Consider the following 20,980-nt stretch of genomic DNA (forward strand, 5'->3'; position numbering starts at 1 on the left):
ATCGCGGCTGACCAGCCTCCACCATCTTACCCGTGGCATGAGAATGGTCCTATAAATGTGGAGTGTGTCCTTTAGATGCGCTCTAGAAGCACGTAAATAAAAGAACAAAACACTTCCTCGTCCCTGTGGTCTCGCAAGAACGACTCCCTCGTGCGATGTACCCATTTAGATAGCAGCACGCCGGCCTGTTCAGCGGACACATCGGGCGCGGCGACGCTGACTGCCTTGAGGAAATAGCCAGAGCACACGGCCATGAGCCAATCCACAACCGTCTTGGCATATTGCTCACTCGCACGCCCGTGAGGGTCCGACTGTTTTGCACGCTCGAGGCTTTCAATGGCGGGGTGAAGGACGCCGTCTTCGAAAACATCGTGAAGCCTCCACGCATCTGCCAGTTCCTGCACCACGCCCTTGACCTCGTCCAGCGTTCTGTCATGGGTGGGAATCTGGAATGCCCGAGCTGCGCCGAGCGGCAATTCTCCGACGCGGACCATGTCCATCATGGCCCTGCGGCAGGAATCCACCAAGCCGGCGTAATTCTCTTTGCCCAGAGATGACTGGCTCACAAAGGACATTGTCAGCGTCCCACCGCTCCGCAGCTCGCCGGCGCGAAGCCGAAGAAAGCGACAAAGGTCCCTGCGGGACTGTCTCTGCAGGAGGCGTTTCCTCTCCGAGTCTGGCGCGCCATCAAGGTCCGGCGGCATGTGCTCCAAGTGGTGAAGGCAGGCTAGCGAGAAGGCCAGGTCGACGGATTCCGCAGGCACCACGTCTTGGTAGAAGCTTCGTGGAATCATGGAGAGGAAGATTGCCCTTGGCGCGCGCGTCTTGTCCAGGCTGTCGATCCATCCGGACATGGTGCGAGACAGCGTGGTAAAGTCATTCTCTGGACGATCGCAGAGCAGGAGCCGAACTGTCGAGCCAGTCATTGACTGCAACACTTGTTCCAACGGCCGGATGCTTTTGTTCTGTTAGTGCACGATACGGGACGTGGTGCGGCTGTGATGCGTACGAATTGTTCCCGTGGGCGGACCCGTACTCGATGACGGTGACCGGCTTGTCATCGGGCGTCTTTTTGCTGAGGGTAGCCTGATGTGCCGCTTTCTCGAGAAGAGGCAACGCCTTGAGCATCGCCTCGTGTTGCAGGGCTGCGTTGGAACTGTATTGGCCCATTCCCTGCATGGGAACATTGTTCATGTCACGAGCGAGGGACGCCATGGCGACGCGATGAAGGCGCGGTGCGGATGTAGTATTTGTCGTCTGGTGGTTTCTAAACTACGAGTTTTGATACAATGGTGCTTGTCATATATGTAGTCCTCAGACGCCGATGCTTGCAGAGTTCGGCGACTTTGGGTGCCGAGTGAGACAATCTGTTGCACAATTGAAGACCGTGACAACCACGAATACAAGATTCCAATGAAAATTGAAGAGACTCGTCTCGGAAAGAATACCGTGCTCAGCCTCCTTCCTAAGGCCTACTGAAAATCCGGCATGCTGTTGTGGCATCACGGATGAACTCGCTCTAACCCTAACCCTGTATTTATACGACGAACAGAAAATAGATGTAAATGTAGGAGAAAAACGCCGGAACACAAGAGTCACTGCGCCCTTCAAGATACCACCCGTCTCTGCACCTCGACATTGTACGAGTTTGATCGCAACTGCTGGGCAATGCGAAACATTGTGCTCTCATCTTGGCCCCGAACATACTGAAATGTGAAATGCCTGAGAAGAGTCACCAGAGTGAGATGCATCTCTTGCATGGCAAAGTGCTTTCCAATACACACTCGACTTCCTGCCGAAAAGGGCCAATATGGAATACTACCGTCATTCCCTTGACTATAAATGTCGAACCATCTTTCCGGAACGTACTCATCAGGCTGGTCTGCAAAGACGTCTTGTAAATGCGCCGCCTGGGTATTAGGAAACACGGTAGTCCCCCGGGGGATCCGGTATCCGAGAACTTTTTCATCCTTGGAAGCTTCCCTCGGGCTTCCATTCGGCTGCCCTGGCACCAGGCGCATGGCCTCATCAATGCAGGCCTGTAGGTACGTCATTCCCGCTTGTGAGTAGCCGCAGTCTGTAGGTCTACTTCTGTCTTGAGGCGAATACCACTGGTCCACTTCCTCGAGAACTCGCTGCATAGCCTCGGGATGCTTGAGCAGCATGATGAGGGTAAACAATTCGGCATTTGCCGTTGTTTCACTGCCGGCCGTCAACATGACCACGCTCTCGTCTTGCACGTCGGTAGTGTTGAAGTCGGATCCAGGCGAATCGTCCGACACCTCGACAAGCTTTTGCAGTAGATCCTGTGTCGTCGTCTCGCGGAATATCCGCCGGCGATTGTCGACAATGTCATAGGTGAAGCTGCTAACGTAGGGGTCTCTGGTGGGCAGGAAGGGAATCTTGCGAATCCAAGGAATCAGTTGCATGAGACCGGCGATTTTCAAGCCCTTTTTGAGACTTGATGGCAGCGGATGGCTCCCATTCTCGACAACGTGGAAACTTTGGCCAAAGGTAGTGACGCCGATGATGTCAATGGCCAGACCATGAATAAACTGCTGCAAGTCGACGACGGCGAAATCGCCGGTCGCACCATCACACGTCTTGCCCATTACATCTACGGCGACCTCGACGCAGCCCAACATCAGAGGCTCCATGCTGCGGATATACTTGATGCCAAACATGGAAGACACCATGCGCTTCCGCTTCGAGTAGGGCTTCTTGTCGGTAAAGGCGAGCAGCGTAGGACGCTCCGGGTCTTGGCGGAAATTTCCATAAATAGCCCGAGATTTCATCCAGTCCTCCGTCTGTATGATTCGCTTAATCTCCGTCGTGTTGGAGACGGAAATCATCCCCGGTGCGAGAACGACAATAGGGCCATGTTTCTCGTGCAGTCTTTGCGCAAAATCGTGACTTGGGCGAGATTAGATCCAGGCGAGCAACTATTCATGCTGACTAAAGACATACCTGCTTCCATTAATTGTTGCAATGGCCAGTGGCCATGAGCTTATCTTGTTGATGAGTGGTCCGGGGATCGAGAACACCGGTGTCAGGATGTTTTGGATCAACTGTTGGCGAACCCAGGAATCAGCACCGCAATCAATGTACACACTAGGCCTTGGCTTACCTTGACGAATTTGGGTGTAAAGATGAGAACAGCCAATGTCACAAGAACTAGGCTCTTGACACTGAGGTCATTGGCTAGCCATGGCGAAGCAAAGAGGTGAGTGGGAGGGCCGAGGATGGGTTGAGAGGCATTCGGGGTCATTGTTGCAGCAGTTCCAACAGTTGCAACTTTGTCTTGGATTCAAGTATTAGAAAGTATTGCAGTACGATATTTTCTTCTTTATTTAATCCGGGGTCCTCGGGAATATGGCTTTGCCGAGTGGCGCTCCTGATGGGTGTTGTGAGTACCGGCGACTTATCATGATCATGTTAGGATACAGTCGCCGATAACCACCGAATGACGCCTTCAAGATTGACCAACCGGCAAGTGTGAATTGTAAGCTGTATAGTTCCACTTTCGAGTTACCGTAGGGCCATGTCATACGATCTAAACCACCCAGTCCTGTTTCACTCTACTTGTACATGTAAATGGATTTGGTTTGGCAGAATGACAGCAAGCCCTCCATCCCATATTCCACCCCGAGTCCGCTCTTCTTGTGGCCGCCAAAAGGCACACAAGGATCCGGTTGAGGAGGACCGTTGATGAAAACATTTCCCACATCAAGTTGCTTAGCAATGCGTGCAGTTAAGTCCAAGTCTTTGCCGTAGACAGTAGCGGACAGGCCCGTCTCCACGGCATTAGCAGCTTTCACGGCTTCATCCATGGTAGAATACCCGTGACAAGTGACGACGGGCCCTAAATCGTCCGTATTAGTAGACCTCATAGCTGAGGAGGATACGGTAAGTAATAGGTTGCACGCACCAAATGTCTCCTCTTGGACGAGTCGAGAGCTAGGCGAAGGATTCACAATGATGGCAGGGTGGACGTACATGGCACCCTCATCGCATGCGACCGAGCCACCGATTGCGAACTTCTCGCCGCTTGCCTCCGCATCGGCAAGACATGTTCTTATCTTCTCAAAGTGAGGCTTGTTCTGCAGTGGCCCGATTTTGGAGCGCCATTCCCTTGCCGCCTCGGCGCTCACCGTCGCAAGCTCCTGTACGAACTCTTCAAAGATGTCCTGATGGATGTAGAGTCGTCGAGGGGCGATACAGACCTGGCCTGTGTTGAACCACAAACTTCCAGCCAGTTGGTCACAGGTGCTCTTGATGTCCACGTCTGGAAGGATAATGGCAGCATTATTGCCGGCTCTATCCCGCCATTCATTCGTATTAGCGATTGCGCACATTCTTCAGCCGGGAGAACTCGATTTGCCTACGTTTCAAGCGTTACACGCTTCATCTCTGGTGCGGCATCTCTTAAAATTTGTCTCCCGGTATTTGTAGACCCGGTAAAAGAGATTTTGACGATGCCAGGATGTTTGACTAGTAGAGACCCAAGATTGTTGTCCCCATTCAGAACTTGCATTACGGATGGTGGGAAGATTTGTTGGGCTAGTTCTACCAGTTTGAGGCATGTATATGGGGCGAATGGCCTATGGAAGAATTAGCAAAGTTTCCAATTCGTTCGGCAGTTGCCGTGCTCATACGATGGTTTTAGAATAACACAGTTTCCCGTTGCTACAGCTGGTGCAAGCTTTCCGATGGCTGCGAATGTGTCAATACAATGTTACCATCTGGGTAAGATTTTAGCTACCGGCCTCATACCAATCATCAGTGGGACTGAAATAAACCAGGACCAGTTAGTGTTACAAAGTTGTATCAGATTTCGTGAATAAGAGTGGCAAGATCGTACAATTCCACGGGCATATAGCAGCTACCAAGCCGAGAGGCTCATGGGTGACAATGGTCACTTTTGTGTCGTCCTCAATCCTCTCCTCTGGAATCTTGTACTTGGCTGTTGCAATTAGCAGGGAATTTTAAAGAATATGATGAACGGGAAGTGACCAACAAGGATATCGGAGCCACTGCGCAGCCCAATAGACCTCTACAGCCGCATTTTCAGCCTGTTTTGTGAAGCCAGTGTTAACAATGCTTCAAATTGTAATACGGCGGTTTGTTCTTACCGTTCGCCCAGTCTCTGCAGCGAGAAGAGTACAGAACTCTTGTCCATGAGAAAGATACAGATCTGCAAACTTTTCTAGCAACTTGGTCCTTGTTTCGTAAGATTCCCCAGCCCATGCTGGGAAAGCTTTCTGCGCTGCAGCAACGCTATCCTCGACGTCGCTTGCAATAGCCGCTGGGCATGCTGGGAGAGAGGCTGCGGTACGGGGCGTTGTGGTATTCTCGGAGCCTCGCAGCTCACCGGCCACAATGTTGTAGAACGCAGAAAGGTCCATTGATGATGCTAGGTAATGATGGCAACCTCTGGTGGCAAATGGTGAAATCCGGTGAGCCAACTTGTAGGATTTTAATTAATGTTCGGCGACTTTTGAGCAGTGAGCCCGGCGAACCTGTAGTTTGTGTTGGTGGGACCAGAAACAGATACAGCTTTTTATCCAAGAGTCAAAGTTGAACATGGACGTAAAATAACAGATGAGATGAATCGAAAGGTTTGATTCGGCAACTTGGAGTCCAACACGGATTCCTGAAGTTGTGGAAATAATTACAACGGCGACCCCTTCACTAACAAAGACCTCGCTCATATTTGCTCTGCCACTAGTACCATCTGTGTTTACTGACCCTATCACATACACTCGGGAATCTGAGATGTTGTTTCAACTTGTCGGGATACATACTCGCCATTACCATTGAATAACAATACACCGGATTTCACGCAGGGGACATGTTGTGTTTCATTACAATGCAAGCTATTCTGAATGGAAGAACCAAGACCCCGTTTATGGTGGAGGAATACTGCCATAGCAGATGCACGTTCTTCTGCCACGCCATGTCACACTAGCGTGCTCAAGCCTTGTCGCCGAGGTCGGTAGTAGGTTTCGTCTCTGCTTCTTTCATTCCATACTCAGTGTTCAACTCGTCTCTGAGCTCTATGGATGGAACAAAGAAAGCAAAAGCCAGGCCAAGGAGCGCAAAAGCAATAGACACTTCCCAAACGACTTTGAGCCCCCGAATATAGAGGCTCAATATTTCGGATTTTAGGGCAGGGTCTCCGTCAAACATGGTAATGAATTCACGCGTGGCATGGCCGTAAGCTCCCCCGTTCACAAGAAGGGCCCGCACACTCGGATCAGAGACTTCAGAGGCGAATTTGTTAGCATGTGTGTTGAACACGGCGGCAGGTATAGCAATCCCCCATATAGAGCCAAAGTTCCGAAGAAATGTCCAGGCACCTGTAGCTGTTGCAACGTCTGAATCAGGTAGACTGGCCAGAATGGGAGGCAGGCAGCTGGTGAAGACAAAACCGCAACCAAAGCCAAAGAGAAGCTGGAAGCCAACCCACTGGCCAGTAGGAGTGGTTTCATCAAAGAGAGTGAATAAACCGCAACCCAACGCCATGAGGCCGAATCCGAGAAAGTGCCAGATACGATATGTTCCGGTTTTTGTGATGGAAATACCCGCAATCACACCACCTGGAGCACTGGTTGTTGCAATAGGGAATAGCATGACGGCGGATCGAGATGGACTAGCTTCCTTGACACCCTGAAAGTAAACAGGCAGGAAGTAGCAGACCCAGAACAGTAGCATGCTATGGATGAAACTCATTATGAAGACTGTGACGGCTGTGCGGTTGCCGAATAGTCGCAGCGGCATCGTAGGATCCGTCAACCAAGGGGCCGCCTGGTACACAAAAAAGAATACAAGGCCAATGAAGCCCAGAACAAGAGGGACAATGGTCCTCCAAGAAGACCACGGGTTGGTCGAACCTCCCCAGCTAAGAGCCAGAATGATGGCCGTAATGGACGTTATGAGCAGAAAACTACCGCCCCAGTCTATTCGCGCAACTTGGCTTTTGATGGTGCCAGCAGGAGGCCGGCGTAGCTGGAGGAACAGCGCCAAAGCGATGATGGAGACGCCAGAAATGGGTAGATTGATGTAGAAGATCCAGCGCCAGGTGATGTTTTGTGCAAACGCGCCGCCTATAATTGGAGCAATGACGGAAGCAACAGCCCAGATGCCTCCGATAATACCGGCATAAAGACCCCTCTCACGGATGGAGACGAGATCACAGACGATAATCTCTGACATGGTCAGAATGCCGCCGCCGCCCACGCCCTGGACTGATCGTCCACCAATCATCATGGCATTGTTGGACGCGCCGCCACAGAGGCCGCTTCCAAGCGCAAAGAGCAGCACCGAAATGAGTATGAGGCTGCGTCGCCCGTAGATGTTGGCAGCCTGGGCAAATATGGGAATCGTAGCGGTCGAGGCCAGCAGATACGAATCTATGATCCACACATACAAGCTCTCAGACCCAAGGTCGGCCGCAATGGTAGGCAGCGCAGTTGAGATGATGGATGTGTCGAGAGCGGCGAGAAAGGTTGTCAGAGAAATGGCTGCAAAAACTAGCCAGAACTTGAGTCCTTTCTTGTTCGTTTGCGACCCGGCGTCGACGGCTGCGCCGCCCGCGAGGACATTGATATCAGTCGCCATGGTGTCGTGATGCATCTGGGCCCTCTTGGCAAAGTATGGAGAAACATGATGTCGTGGGTGGAAGAGCATGTAGTCCAGTCGCCAGACTGCTGACAATATACTGTCGTATGACTCCGAAAGTCGCCGAACACAATGCGCCGAAAACCATGGGATTGCACAATCTGTCAATCCAATTGACAACAAATTGCCGCACTCTCTGCGGCCCCTTTGCTTCTGCACCATTTCGACCAACGCAAGAAAATCTAGTCAGACGGACAAGAATGGCTTCGGGAGCCTTTTTCGACCCCTTGGTGGCGTTGCGGGCGCTGCCTCTGGTCTCGTCGACGTGCACCCTGCTCTTTGGCTGGGACCAAACATTCTTCCTGGGAATCATGAACCGACCCGAGAACCGCGCCAAAAGCAAACCCCTGCTGCAGTCGTACTTTAACACCTTTTTTTACCGTGGTCTGCCCTTTGTGGTTGGCGCCATTGGCGTATCGACCTGGAGCGGTGTCGGCAACCTTTTCGCACAGCGTTCCGTCTTGCAATCTCGCCAGTCGTATTGGTGGTACGCTGCTGGGACAATCGCCGCCGCAAGTCATTTGCTATTCGTCCCGCTGATTGCGCCCAGTGTCAAAGATATGATGGACGGGAAGGAGCAGACGGATGCCAACGACTGCCTGGATGAATGGCTCCGTGTGAACAATGTTCGGACTTGGACTGTCGACTTGCTGGCGTGGGGGGCATTCATGGTGGCGGCGGGAAAGACACTATGTCATTAGCTGAGAGGAACATGCGAGTCATGGTATTTGGATTTCAGGTCTTGTATCATCTCCTATGAATTCAAGTTGTCTAATTTCTTTGATCCATGGAATGTGTTCGTCGCCAAACCTCATCTGCCGATGATCCGACGAGTTAAACTGACATCGAACTATAGGGTAGGACCCCGGCTCCCTATTTGTTTCAATGCGGACATTTTCGTGCACTCTACATTTCCCTAGATATGTCCTGTAGTGATATTTCATTTCATATTTTATATTCAACATTTTGTTCCACGCTTCAAGTGGCCGAGGCCGTCAGATGGCTGTCGCCGGCGCGTGCGGTCACGAATCACCACCTGAGCTAGTGCGTTTAACGCAGCGCGATGCGGTCAGTGTTTTTTTTAATGCGAGTTACTGTCGTCAGAGCCTGACACGGCTTATTGATTGTGTTACTAGTGGACCCGTGTAACTATGTCGCCTTTTTCTTTTATTTTTCTTATAATTTAGTATTTTATATTCAATTGATTCAAATGAAACTGCATCTCATAATTTCATCCAACCAACTCAAGGTCCTTGTGCGAGAAACATCAACTCCGAATTCCCTATACAACCTTTTCTAAAATACCCCAGGACGCCAAAAAAAAAAAAATAACAACAAAAAGTCAGGACATCTTCCAAACGTCGATTCAGTCACCACTTCTTAGCCAAGGAACAGTCTTGGTGCTGCTTTGAGCAAAGGTGCTACTGACGAGAGCAGCTGCAGTGTCGTCCAGCCCGACACTTTGAGCTCGACTCAACCACTCCTCAATTCCGACACTGTCGATTCGAGCTCCCACCTTCGTTTCCAAGTGCTCTCTAATGCCAGTGACTGGAATCTTGTCACGGCCGCAGTGGTGGCGGTAAATTGGCCTCGTACCCTGCTGCACCCCGGGTTCGTGGATTGCGCAAACGATTCCCCGGGCTACCGTTTCAACAGGAACAAAGTCAAAGCACCCTTTCCAGCCGTCAATTTCCGGCACGGCCTTGATTTGTTCCGAGTATTTAAAGATTATCTGCATCAGGTCGACAGAGGGAGAGCGGATGCCGGTAATGTTTGATGGGCGATGGATCCAAACCGGAATTCCTAGGCGTGTCACGACATTTTCCAAGTAGACTTCGGATGCCCACTTGGTGGCAATGTAGCCCTGCGAACCATCGACCGGAGGCGTAAACGACGAGACGGAAACTTGGGGCAGGCCATCCAGGTTTGTCAAGTTGGCCAGGCCTCCGGTAGAGATGAAATGGATCGGAATGCGGTGCAGAGCTGCCATGCGGACAATCTCCTTGGTCGAACCCACATTGGTGGCTCGTAGGGATTGGTATGATTTCAGAAACGAAACATCCGCTCCATTGTGGATGATCTTGTCAGTATTGGCGGACAGTTGGGTGAAGTCAGAAGTAGATAGTCCGAGACGCGGCAGAGATAGGTCACCGGCATAGCAGCTCACGCGAGGAGATTTGAAGATTGGCTGTTCCGCCGTGAGACTCTTCAGGGGTTGTCGAATGGCCACGCAGTGAACCTTGGATACCCTGGCATCTTGGACAAGGGACGCGAGAATGGCAGACCCCAGGAATCCGGTAGCTCCAGTAAGAATGATCTCAAGCCCATCAGATGTAGCCCTGTGTTGTTTATAACTATCGTCCTCGCACGTTTCGATGACGGGGACATCAAAAAGAGTCTCCGTGTTCCAGTCGATAGTTTCGGGGCTTGTAGTAGTATCGGTAGACTCGTCAATCCTGGCAGCCATTCTTCCCAGGGTGCTGTTTGCGAAGAGATCGAAGACAGACACCGAGACACAAAACTCCCTGCTTATAGATTCTCTCAGCAGAATGATTCGCAGCGAGTTTCCACCAACCTGGAAGAAATCAACATCTTGGTCGATGACGGCGGTCGCTCCAATAGGCGGAAGGGCTTCCACCCAGAGCTTCTTGAGCCTCTCCTGCGTATCTGTCAAGGGGCTCTGGTTGCTCTCTTCTTCCTTTGGCACGGGAAGACTGTCGAGCACATTTTGGTCTAGTTTGCCGGAAGAGCTCATTGGCAGTCGGTCCACCGGTACAATCTTGGCAGGAATCATGTACCTTGGTAGTTGCAAATCATTCAGCAGTTTCTTGAAGAATGCCGACGGTTCCGGGTGGTCAAAGGAGTGTGATACCACAGCAAATGCGACCAAGAACGACTCATCATCCGATCCGTTTCCATTCCGGCGCAGAGAAATCCCGGCCTCTGTAATATTTCCATGAGAACTCTTGATGATGGTGTTGGAAATGTCCTCGAGTTCGATTCGGAATCCCCGCAGCTTGATCTGAGAATCGCCTTGGATACGACCGAGGAAAACGATTCGCCCGTCAGGCAGAAACTTGGCCTTGTCTCCCGTCCGATACATGCGGCACCAGCCTCGAGCTCGGTTATCCGCGCTGGCAAATGGGTCGGGCAGGAACTTTTCCTTGTTGAGTTTGTCTCTTCGCAAGTAACCCAGGGCGATGCCGGCTCCGCCCACAAACAGCTCACCAGCATTGCCAATGCGTACTGGCTGCATATTCTTATCCAGTATGTAGTTGGTGTAGTTGGGCAACGTGGCTCCGATGGATGGGTTCCGTGTGTCTCGGGGGGCCGCTTCGTCAAGCTCATCCATACCACTGCTGCTGTTGATCGTAATCTCCGTCGGCCCGTACCCGTTGTAGAGCTTCAAACCAGCAAGTCCGAGGCGTCTGAACTCGTGAACGACATGGGCTCGGAATGCCTCGCCGGAAAGCAACGAAAACTCCCAGTCGGAACATCGCGCCAAGGCATCGTAACCGTGGCGGATGAGAGCTAGGGCTAGCGTGGGTGTCATAAATGTATGCGTTACCTTGTTTGCGTACATCAAACTGGCAATCTGCCTGGGATCTCTTCTTGTCGCACTAGACGCAACAACCAGGGTGCCCCCCGTCATCATGGTCAGAGTCATTTGCGTAAGCGACATGTCAAATCCAAGGGGGGCTTGCTGAAGGACGACACCCCTCTTGATGCTGTAAAAGTGCATGATGGAGTTGATGTGATGTACGACATTCGAGTGCGTCAAGGCGATTCCCTTGGGCACGCCCGTAGTGCCGCTGGTGTAGAATACGAATGCCGCAGAATCACCCTTGGCCTTGTTCCAGTCAGGGATAGATGTAGTAGTAGCACTTGTATCAATGTCGGTGACGTTGATCGACTTTCCTGCCGACTTCAGAAGCGATGCCAGAGTGCTTGTAACATCGTCGCAAAGTATTGCGTCCGGTTCGCAGTCGTTGACAATGAGCTGCAGGCGCTCTGTAGGATTCTGCGGGTCGAGGGGAATGTAAATTCCCCCAATCTTGGAAATCGCCAACAGAGCCGCGAGAATATGAGTGCCCGGCTCGCAATAGACGCACACCTTTGAGCCTGGACCAAGGCCAGCACCATGCAGCGTTTCAGTAAAGGCGTTCACGATAGACTGAATCTGCCTGTAAGTGAACTCGGCTCCGGAATCTTCTCGAAGCGCAATCTTGAGTGGCTGAGTTAAAGCCCAGTCCTCAAAGAAGTGGGCGACCGTTTCGAGCCTCGGGTCTGGGAGTTGCCTGCCTCTCCCGAGTTGTAGAGATTTCTCCTTTTCGTCTTCTGACAGTGCAGTTACCTCATGAAGCTTCTGCGAAGGATTTGACACGAAAGAACTCAGGATGCGAATGTAGCTGTCAAGAATGAACCGCAGCTCCAAGTCAGTGTACATGTATGCCTGAGTTTTGAGAGAAATGGAGGCGGAGCCGTCGGGGAAGTTTTCAATGTCAAAAGCCAAATCAAAGGCGTTGCTCGCATCCTGGAATCTTAATATTTCCGCTTCGCAGTCTTCAAAACGAACCGTTTGTGTTGATCCCATCTTGTAGTTCAGGATGACTTGGAATAGTGGGCTGTGAGTTGTGGAACGAGGAACCTGCAGATTGTCCAACAGAACATCAAAAGGCATCGAGTTTGACAAGGCATTGGTGGCGGTCTTCTTCGATCTAGCTACAAGCTCCAAGACTGCCTCAGATTCATCAATATGGAACCGAATAGGCACAAGATTGACAAAGAAACCGATGGTATCTAGATAGGCAGGATCGGTCTTGTTCGCGTCCGTGATACCGATGCAAATATCCTTGTTGGAGTTTAGATCGTATAACAGTGCTTGCAGAGCTGCCAAGTAGATGTGAAATGGCGTGGCACCAAGTTGCCGTGCCAGGATTTTCACTTTGGAAGACACCGTCGTGGGAACTGTCCTTTCGACCGCTTTTGTCTTGTAGTCAAGAAGAGGTGTGCGAGTTTTACATTCGGCAAAGTCGAAAAGGGGGAGAACCGGAGGCAGAGTGTTGAACTCGGACATCCAAAACTTGCTGATCTCAACGGGGATACCAGCATCTCGCTGATGGATAGCGTAGTCCAGGTATTCATTGCAACCTGAGGATATCGTGAGTCCTCCATAGGCGTCAATTAAATCCTTGACGAGAATTTGGGCGCTAAATCCATCCATGGCAATGTGGTGGAAGCCAAGAATAAAAACGTGCTCTTGGTCAGTGTACCTTATAATCGTGGCACTTATAACGTCACCGCTCTCCAAATCATACCGCATCTTCTGCATATTGTGATACTCCTCCTCATAATCAGCGCCTTCTTTGTGCGTGAAACGGAAATGGGGGTATTTGTAAACGCGCTGCATTGGGAGGCTAGTATCGGCATCGACGTAAAAACCGGTACGCAAAGATGCATGACGCTGGATGACCTTTTCGAAGGCATCTTCAAAGTCTCTCCGTCGTAGCGGGCCAGAAATCTTGTAAGCCATACTGACATTGTAGGTCGTAGGATCTTGGAGGTATTTTTGTAGAAACCACAGTCGCTCTTGGGCGAACGACAGCCGACCGCACCGTTCAAATTCGAAGTCGCGTCTCGAGGGTAAGCTAATATCGGAACTACCCATATCCTCACTTGGAGTCTCACTACCCCCTCGAGACGACTCTTCAAAAAGAGAATGCGGAACAGATGTGTTTGCCGCAGTGGATTCGTTGCTTTCTGGTATATTTGCAGACAACAGAATGGGAGACTACATCACAGAGAGATCAGTTAGTACTCTTCTCCAACATATCCTGAGAGTAACATACCTTATCGTCCGGTTTGGCACACTCTTCAGCATCAGACAACTGAGCCGCCGCGACGCTTTGCGCAGCCCGTTGGCAAAGCTCCGAAATAGTACCAGTATTGAGGACGTCCAATACTGGAATGTCCACGTCAGCTTCTTTGAAGAACCAAGATCGGATTTCAACTGCTACTAAGGAGTCCACCCCTAGGTTCGCGAGAGACTGGGAAGCTTTGATGGTACCAGCTTCAGCCTGGAGCATGCGCTCCAACTTTGTGCAGAATTCTTCTTCAATCACAGCTAGAATTTCTTCGCTCCCCCGAGCATCCTCCAGGCGCTCAGATACAGAGGTTCGCGTGGCCGTTGAGACTTTTCGCTGTTCTTCTTCGATGTAATGATGGCTGAACCGCATGTTCTCATGCCAAAAGTACTGCTGGGCGTCCGAATTGAGACTGTACCGATTGAGGCCAGTGATTAGTTCGCACGGGTGGTTGGACCTCGGGTGTCCGATCAAGATGGCTTGAGAGAACATGTTGAGGAAGTCGGACTCGGAGATGGGCATGTAGTTGTACTGTCGCAAAGTGTTTTCATACGTGCCCGTGGAAGAAACATAACCAACGCCGAGGACCATGCCAATGTGAATAACGGAAGCGGCCAGATTGCTTGCTCTACGCTGCTCTGCAATCGTGGTCATAAACAGGTTGGCAGCGGCGTAGTTGGACTGGCCTCGATTACCAACAACACTGGCAAGGGAAGAAAACATGATAAAGAAGTCCAAAGCCTGACCCTTGAAGATATCATGCAGGTTCTGAGTTCCACGGACCTTGGGTCCAAACACAATGTCAAAGTTGTCCGTCTTCAGCTCCCCGAAGGACTTATCGGAGAGAACCATGGCAGCATTGGCGACACCGACAACCGGCGGCATGTTGCGTCCAATATCTTCATATACGGCTTGCAAGGCATTCTTATCGCTCACATCAACCTGGTAGAGCTTGAGACACGCGCCGGCGCGCTCAATTTCTCTAACCCACACCTCGTCCACAGCGCTGATATTTCGTGTCGTCAGCGCCAGATGCCGCACGCCAGAAGCTACCATCCATCTGCACAGCGCCTTGCCAAGACCACCGGTGCATCCGGCGAGAAGATACGTCTTATCGCAACGGAACAGCCTGGTCGACTGCAACGGAGGTACTCTGGCGATCGTCGACTCAACGACGAAGTCGACCACAGTTCCGTAGGGGAATCTGGCAGCAGCCTGGGCATGAAGCTCAGAGATGCTGACTTGATTCACAGTACTTGAGAGACAAGAATCCAAGGTAGAGGTTAAAGCCTTGATGGCTTGTTGGACGGAAATGCCAGAAACGTTGCTGCCCGTCGCAACCATGTGGTTCAGTGCGTAGAATCGGCATGTTGGAGGGAGGCAATCTCGGAAGCGAGATTGGTCTACCACATCAGTTGAAAAGTCAATGAACCTCTTTGCGTTTTGAGGAATCAAGGCCTTCAATACTCGCTGTGATGCATGAGGGTGAATGAATATTGATTGACTGGTAGAAGATGCTGGTTCCTGTGACGTCGTAGCAATGCACCTCAACCCCAGCTCGGCTGCAGCCTGACGGACAACTAAAGAGAAGCGCTGATCTTCATTGTGAAGAAATATTGTTCCAGGTGTATCAACGTCCTCGAGCACCTGCTCAGCGACCACCGAAAATGCTGCTCGTTGCAAAGCCGCAGCGCCGTCGGTCACAACCGCTGGCAAGTCGAATACAAAGTGCTCCGGAACAGAAACAGAGGAAGCATTGGCAGTGGCCAAGGCCAAGACAGGAATATCCGGACAGCTATCCCTGTATCCGTAGCACAGGAAATAGTCTTTGTGGCATTCTGTGGCGACAGGATGGAGAAGTGCCTTGGTCACATTGATGGTTGTCAGTGGCGTCTGTTGTTCGGCATCGATGCAAGGCACAGACTGGGTGACTATGTATTTTGATGCTTCAGAAACAATCTCAACTGTCCTTTCTTTCAGAGACGTGTCGACCTGGACAGCCATCTTGGTGGAAGTAAGTCGCTGGTTCAGCTTTTCATCTGGCACGAGTCGAGGAATATACCACTTTTTATCCTCCAGGATCAACTCGGGCTCAAACGACCAGAGAGTGTCGGCAGACAATTTTTCCAAATGCAAAAGCCTAAGCGCTGCTTCGGAAATGCGGTGCATGGTACCCTGATCAAGGCGAGTCTCGACATCGATATGCTGAATCTTGATATGGGGATATTCCGAAGACAAGCTGCGACACAGGCCAACAGACATATTTGCAAACGGGTTATCCTTGCGACAACCGCTTGACACCCACAGAACTTGTCGGCACTGATCAATTGCTTTCTGAAGTCCGCCTAGCGTAGATGAAGCCAGTTTTTGAAGAACGGGCTCGTCCAGATCCTGCAGAACCAACAGTGATTTCATGGCCGTGCTGTTGAGGGGGGACGCGAAGTCCTCGAAACCTGCCACACACTGAACGACCAGCCGAGGATGGCAATCAGCAAGATGTCTAGCAATGATATTTGCCACGTTGCCCTGGGTGCCGCCGACAATGGTCAGAGAATCGGCCATGGTCGAATCTCCTCGGCTGGAAAGTGGCTGGCGGAGGAACTCGACCCTCTCATCCATAGCCTGCGAGAGCATCACCGACGTCATGTATTTGGAGCTGTGGCCAAAGTCGTTGAAAGTATTGTCCACTCCCGAGAATCCCGTTGAGCGAAGAAGCGTATCCCACTCCGGAACGGTGATGGTTGGACCGTGTCGTCGGCCGTCATCACCACCTAGCCACCAGCCAGACAAGCCCGACATCATCATCTTCACTCGAACAATGTCACTGGTGACTTCTAGAAGCAACAAGAATCCACCCGGCTTCAGTAGCCGACGGACGTTCCTCATAGTTTCTGAGAGCGTCTTGGTTGCGTGAAGAACGTTGGAGGCAATGACTAGATCGTATGACGCTTCGCTATATCCTTGCTCTGTCGGGCTATTCTCGATGTTGAGGGCCTTGAAGACCATCTTGTCAGCCCACGGACTGAATTGCTCTGCAGCGGCCTCAAAAAAGCCAGTAGATACGTCTGTAAAGGTATATGTGCCAAAGGTGCTGCCGAGCGACTGGAGAATTCCCTTGGTCGCTCCTCCGGTTCCGGCGCCAATCTCAAGAATGTTCATCCGAGGATACCGATGCGCAATCTGTCGTGAAATGCGCGACATGTAGCCGTTTGCTCTTTGGAACCCGAGGCCTTCTTTATAAAACCTGTTCAAGACGTCGTCCTTGACCATGTGCTCGAGCATCGTGGTTTGCTTGCGAACCACAGCCGGAAGGTTCTCGCCGACTGCCTGGATCAACATAAGGTCGATTTGGTCGGGATACTGGGATTTCTGCTCCATCAGCCATGGAAGTTGGTCTTCGGACCATTCGGGCTTGATTGTGGGATGTTTGCCCATTTCTATCATCGGAAACAAATAGTCGATCCACTCGAAGACGCGCTGATAATGCCACTCCATTGTTTCAACCTCCTTCCGATGAACAACTCTATCCAGATTTCTCAAGTAGTAGTAAGCAAAACGCTCGCAGAGGTCAACCAGCCCTAGATTCTGCTGCTCATCTGATTGAGCAACCTCCAAAGTACGAATCTCACTGTGGACATCAACTTCCCACTCAGTCCGGGTGTATAGCTCCTTGGAGTTTTTGGGGTCGTGGCGGAGGAGTGAAGTGCAAGTGAGACCCTCAAGCTGCACAAATGGTTTGTTCTTGTCCGTGAGTGCAATGTCAATGTCGCAGGTGATGTCTGAAACGTTGACACTGGTCAGATAGGAGTCAATAACGAGTGGCTCGCCCTCAGGCACCCCGATGTTGAGGATTCGAAGTCTCTTGAGGTACGTGGGTACGAATGGGCAGTTGAGAGTTCCATCTCCTGGCCAGCAATATGCCGCAAACAGAGACTGAAAGGAAGAGTCTAGTAAAGCAGGGTGGATGGTGGCGCCAAAGTCAGTGGCGATGTGCGACACGCTCGCCGTCGCATATCCAAGGCGCCTCTGAACACTTGATAGGCTTCTGAATTCGAGAGAATATTGGAGGCCAATATCGGTCAAGCACTCGTAAAACCGATCCATGTCTAGTGTACTCAAGGACACATCGGGAGGGTTTCTGGGCGGCAGATGCCCGTCCACAGGCATTGCAAATTCAACGCGAACATGTCCTTTGGCGTGGCACTTCCAGTTGGCGGTATTCGTAGAACTGGACGTATAGCAAGCCCATTCAGCAACGCTGCTGTTGTCGTCCTTTTCGGTGATATTGAGAGAGAACGAAATCTCGACTCCTTGAGAGCTCTGAGCTAGTTGAATAGCACTGAGAATTCGCACATCATACAGTTCTACCAGTTGAACCAACTTGGTCTCATCAATAGCCTTGGCAGCTTCCATCGCCATGACGAGGTACGCAGCAGCCGGATAGATGACTTGGCCCTGGACTTTGTGCCCTTCGAGCCAAGGAATCTCGTTCACGCGTAAGATGTTGAGCCATCTCATTTCAGGGCCCATATCTTCAGAAGAACGGACACCAAGTAGCGGGTGAGGAGGATGGGTACGAAGTCGAAAGTTGGCCGACTTCCTTGACTCCTTCCAGAACGATTGTCCGTGATCCCAGGGATATGTAGGCATGTTGTCCGCCATTCGTCCAGGCAACACATCGAAGCAGGCTGCATATGCCGAAAAGTCAACCACAGATTTGCCTAATCTGGACCAGAGAAATCCCAGGGTTTTGCTCAGGGCATCAATATCATGGATATTTCGCATCAAAGTTGCCTGATATGGTGGTGTAGAGTCGGATACTTGTTTGACAGTTTGCTCAAAAGGCCCCTTGAGCGCAGGATGAGGTCCGACTTCCAATACCACATCAAAGTCTTCACCGCTTTGTATCGCCAATTCAGCCGCAGAAGAAAACTTGACCGCGTTAACCATATTGTCTCTCCAATACTCGGCTCCTAGAATCCCGTCATGCCTAGTGCCGTCGATACGTTCGCAAATAACGCTCGAATACCATTCGCAAGCAGGGTTACCCGACAAGCTCCGGACGCCGCACTCTTTCAGTAGACTTGAGTAGGGACCGGCACAAGGAAGCATGTGGTGAGAATGGTAGGCTGTGTCGACCTTTAACACTCGGGCGAATATGCTCCTCTGGTCCAAGAGAGCCTTGGCTTCCTGGATGGCGTCTTCGTCTCCCGAGATGGTCGTGCTGGCAGGCGCATTGCTAGCCGCGACATCAAGTCTTGAATCAAACTCATTGTTGCAAAACTGCAGAGCTTCTTCATAGGACAGACCAACTGCCATCATGGCACCGGATTTGCCATTGCTGCCCTTTGCAAGCTTTGCACAAACACCGCGGTAGTACGCCACACGAATGGCATCCGAGGCGGAAAGGAATCCAGCACAGTACGCGGCCGCAATCTCGCCTGATGAGTGTCCAATGACGCCGCTGAATTGAATTCCGGCGGCTCGAAGCATCTCTACCAGCATCAACTGCACGGCAGTGCATAGGGGTTGTGATACTTCTGCCTCGCTGAGGCGAGATGCAGCAGCATCAGCAAATATTTGCTCCGAGAGTGTCCATGTAGGAGGCTCTGGGAGACTTGCCAGCGATTGCTCTAGTGTCTTGACAACTTCCTGAGCAAATTTGGACTCTTTCAGGATTTCACGGCCCATTGTTGGCCACTGCGCACCCTGTCCGGTGAAGACTCCAAGTATTCTGCTCGGCTGATGAGAGGGCTTCTCATCCTTGTGTACTGTAAACGTACCATCCTCCGCTAGGGCATCCTTGACGCTCTTCTTGACTTCTTCAGCCGAGTGTCCCACAAAGAATGTCCTTAATGGTAGCTGTGATCGTCTATGTGATAACGTGTACATGATGTCGCGCAGGCGACTCTCATCCGCCAGTTGCATGGCGGCATTGAGTTGAATAGCCTGTTCTCGGAGGGATTTTTCCGAGTTGGCCGACAGAACGACAGGGGTGACAATAATATCACGAGGAGATTGACCATGTTGAGCTGCCTCAAAGTTTTCGATGATGGCGTGTGCGTTCGTTCCTCCAAAGCCAAAAGAGTTGACGCTGGCTCGACGAGGTGTGCCCTCTGGCAACTCGGGCCATGGGAGAGCTTCGGTAGGAACAATAAGATTCTTTGAGAAACGTTCAATCTTGGGATTCAGTTTCTTGAAACCCATGTTTGGTGGAATAGTTCCCCTTCGCACAGCCTCCATAGTTTTGATGAGGCCAGCGAGACCGGCACAACCCTCCAAATGTCCGATTGTGCTCTTGACAGATCCAACATATATATTGCCTGTGGTATTGGAGGTGGACTCCTCACCGTCAAAGAAGGCTTCGTATATAGCGCGAGCTTCGATCGGGTCGCCAGCTGGGGTTCCAGTTCCATGAGCCTCGAAAAACTGGCACCGCTCCAATGCGAGATCAATGCCGGCCGCCTTGTACGTCTGTCTTATCAAAGCCGTTTGTGATTCTGAACTAGGCAACGTGATGCCGTTCGTGCGACCGTCTGAATTGACCCCAGTTTCTCTGATGATTCCATGGATGTAATCCCCATCCTTCAATGCCTGCAACAGCGTCTTCATTATGACTGCGGCAGTTCCTTCACCTCGGCCATAGCCGTTTGCCGAAGCATCCCACATTCTGCTACGCCCTGTTGGAGACAGCATATGTAGGTTAGACTCGGATATCATCATCTCAGGCCCAAGTATCAAGTTGGCTCCAGCAGCACAAGCTATTGTCGATACACCTAGTCGCAGGGCTGTGACTGCTTCATGAACAGCAACCAGACTTGATGAGCACGCTGTGTCAATCGTCATAGAGGGACCTTTCCAGTCGAAGAAGTAGGACAACCGATTTGACAGTATGCTTCGAGCCGTTCCCGTTGCCATGTATTTGGGCATGTCCTGCGGGTCACGCAGAAGCATCTCGTGATAGTCGCCCGTCATGCTACCGACATACACGGCCGTATCGGACCCCTTAAGATCTTCCAACGGAAGTCCTGCCGACTCAATGGCTTCATACACCGTCTCAAGCAACAACCTCTGTTGTGGATCCATAGCCTCTGCCTCCAGTGCATTGGTTCTGAAGAAAGAGGCGTCGAATAGCCGTATATCTTCGGAGAGCAGATAAGCCCTTTTCACGTCCGTGCAGCCACTAGCTTCTCCATTACTGTTGTAGAATGCATCAGAATTGAATCTATCTGATGATATGGGCTTCTGGACGTCTCTCTTCTCGCAAACCAGGTCCCAGAGTTTTGATGGGCTGGTTGCTTCCCCTGGGAAGCGGCAGGCAACACCAACCACCGCTATTGGTTCCCGGACAATGCTATTTTGTGACATTCTGATAGAATTTGTATTGAAAAGAAGTCTTCGTATACAAGAGGGATGGTCAGGCGTAAACGAGTGAT

At 51.2% G+C, this 20,980-nt stretch overlaps 6 protein-coding genes across 6 annotated transcripts; 1 reads left to right on the plus strand and 5 right to left on the minus strand.

Annotated features, from left to right (window-relative positions):
- Positions 1 to 71: 71 nt before the first annotated feature.
- MAA_08513 (SAM dependent carboxyl methyltransferase) lies at positions 72 to 1,215 on the minus strand (the record flags this gene model as incomplete). Its single annotated transcript, XM_007826511.1, has 2 exons — positions 72 to 957; positions 1,010 to 1,215. The coding sequence occupies 2 exons, from the start codon at positions 1,213 to 1,215 to the stop codon at positions 72 to 74; spliced, it is 1,092 nt and encodes a 363-aa protein (XP_007824702.1).
- Positions 1,216 to 1,607: 392 nt separating this feature from the next.
- On the minus strand, positions 1,608 to 3,268 carry MAA_08514 (Cytochrome P450 CYP627A5; the record flags this gene model as incomplete). The annotated part of the gene is made up of 3 exons (XM_007826512.1): positions 1,608 to 2,913; positions 2,968 to 3,068; positions 3,128 to 3,268. 3 exons carry the CDS (start codon positions 3,266 to 3,268, stop codon positions 1,608 to 1,610), a joined length of 1,548 nt encoding a protein of 515 aa, XP_007824703.1.
- A 310-nt stretch (positions 3,269 to 3,578) lies between these two features.
- On the minus strand, positions 3,579 to 5,405 carry MAA_08515 (succinate semialdehyde dehydrogenase; the record flags this gene model as incomplete). The annotated part of the gene is made up of 7 exons (XM_007826513.2): positions 3,579 to 3,862; positions 3,929 to 4,317; positions 4,386 to 4,601; positions 4,656 to 4,713; positions 4,862 to 4,963; positions 5,018 to 5,072; positions 5,133 to 5,405. 7 exons carry the CDS (start codon positions 5,403 to 5,405, stop codon positions 3,579 to 3,581), a joined length of 1,377 nt encoding a protein of 458 aa, XP_007824704.2.
- Positions 5,406 to 5,973: 568 nt separating this feature from the next.
- On the minus strand, positions 5,974 to 7,620 carry MAA_08516 (Major facilitator superfamily domain protein; the record flags this gene model as incomplete). The annotated part of the gene is made up of 1 exon (XM_007826514.1): positions 5,974 to 7,620. The coding sequence occupies one exon, from the start codon at positions 7,618 to 7,620 to the stop codon at positions 5,974 to 5,976; it is 1,647 nt and encodes a 548-aa protein (XP_007824705.1).
- A 260-nt stretch (positions 7,621 to 7,880) lies between these two features.
- Positions 7,881 to 8,381, plus strand: MAA_08517 (uncharacterized protein; the record flags this gene model as incomplete). The annotated part of the gene is made up of 1 exon (XM_007826515.2): positions 7,881 to 8,381. The coding sequence occupies one exon, from the start codon at positions 7,881 to 7,883 to the stop codon at positions 8,379 to 8,381; it is 501 nt and encodes a 166-aa protein (XP_007824706.2).
- A 665-nt stretch (positions 8,382 to 9,046) lies between these two features.
- On the minus strand, positions 9,047 to 20,912 carry MAA_08518 (polyketide synthase; the record flags this gene model as incomplete). Its single annotated transcript, XM_007826516.1, has 2 exons — positions 9,047 to 13,471; positions 13,530 to 20,912. The coding sequence occupies 2 exons, from the start codon at positions 20,910 to 20,912 to the stop codon at positions 9,047 to 9,049; spliced, it is 11,808 nt and encodes a 3,935-aa protein (XP_007824707.1).
- Between the last annotated feature and the right edge of the window lie 68 nt (positions 20,913 to 20,980).

This window comes from Metarhizium robertsii (assembly GCF_000187425.2).
Source record: "Metarhizium robertsii ARSEF 23 chromosome Unknown MAA_Scf_3, whole genome shotgun sequence".
Classification (NCBI taxonomy): Eukaryota; Fungi; Ascomycota; class Sordariomycetes; order Hypocreales; family Clavicipitaceae; genus Metarhizium; species Metarhizium robertsii.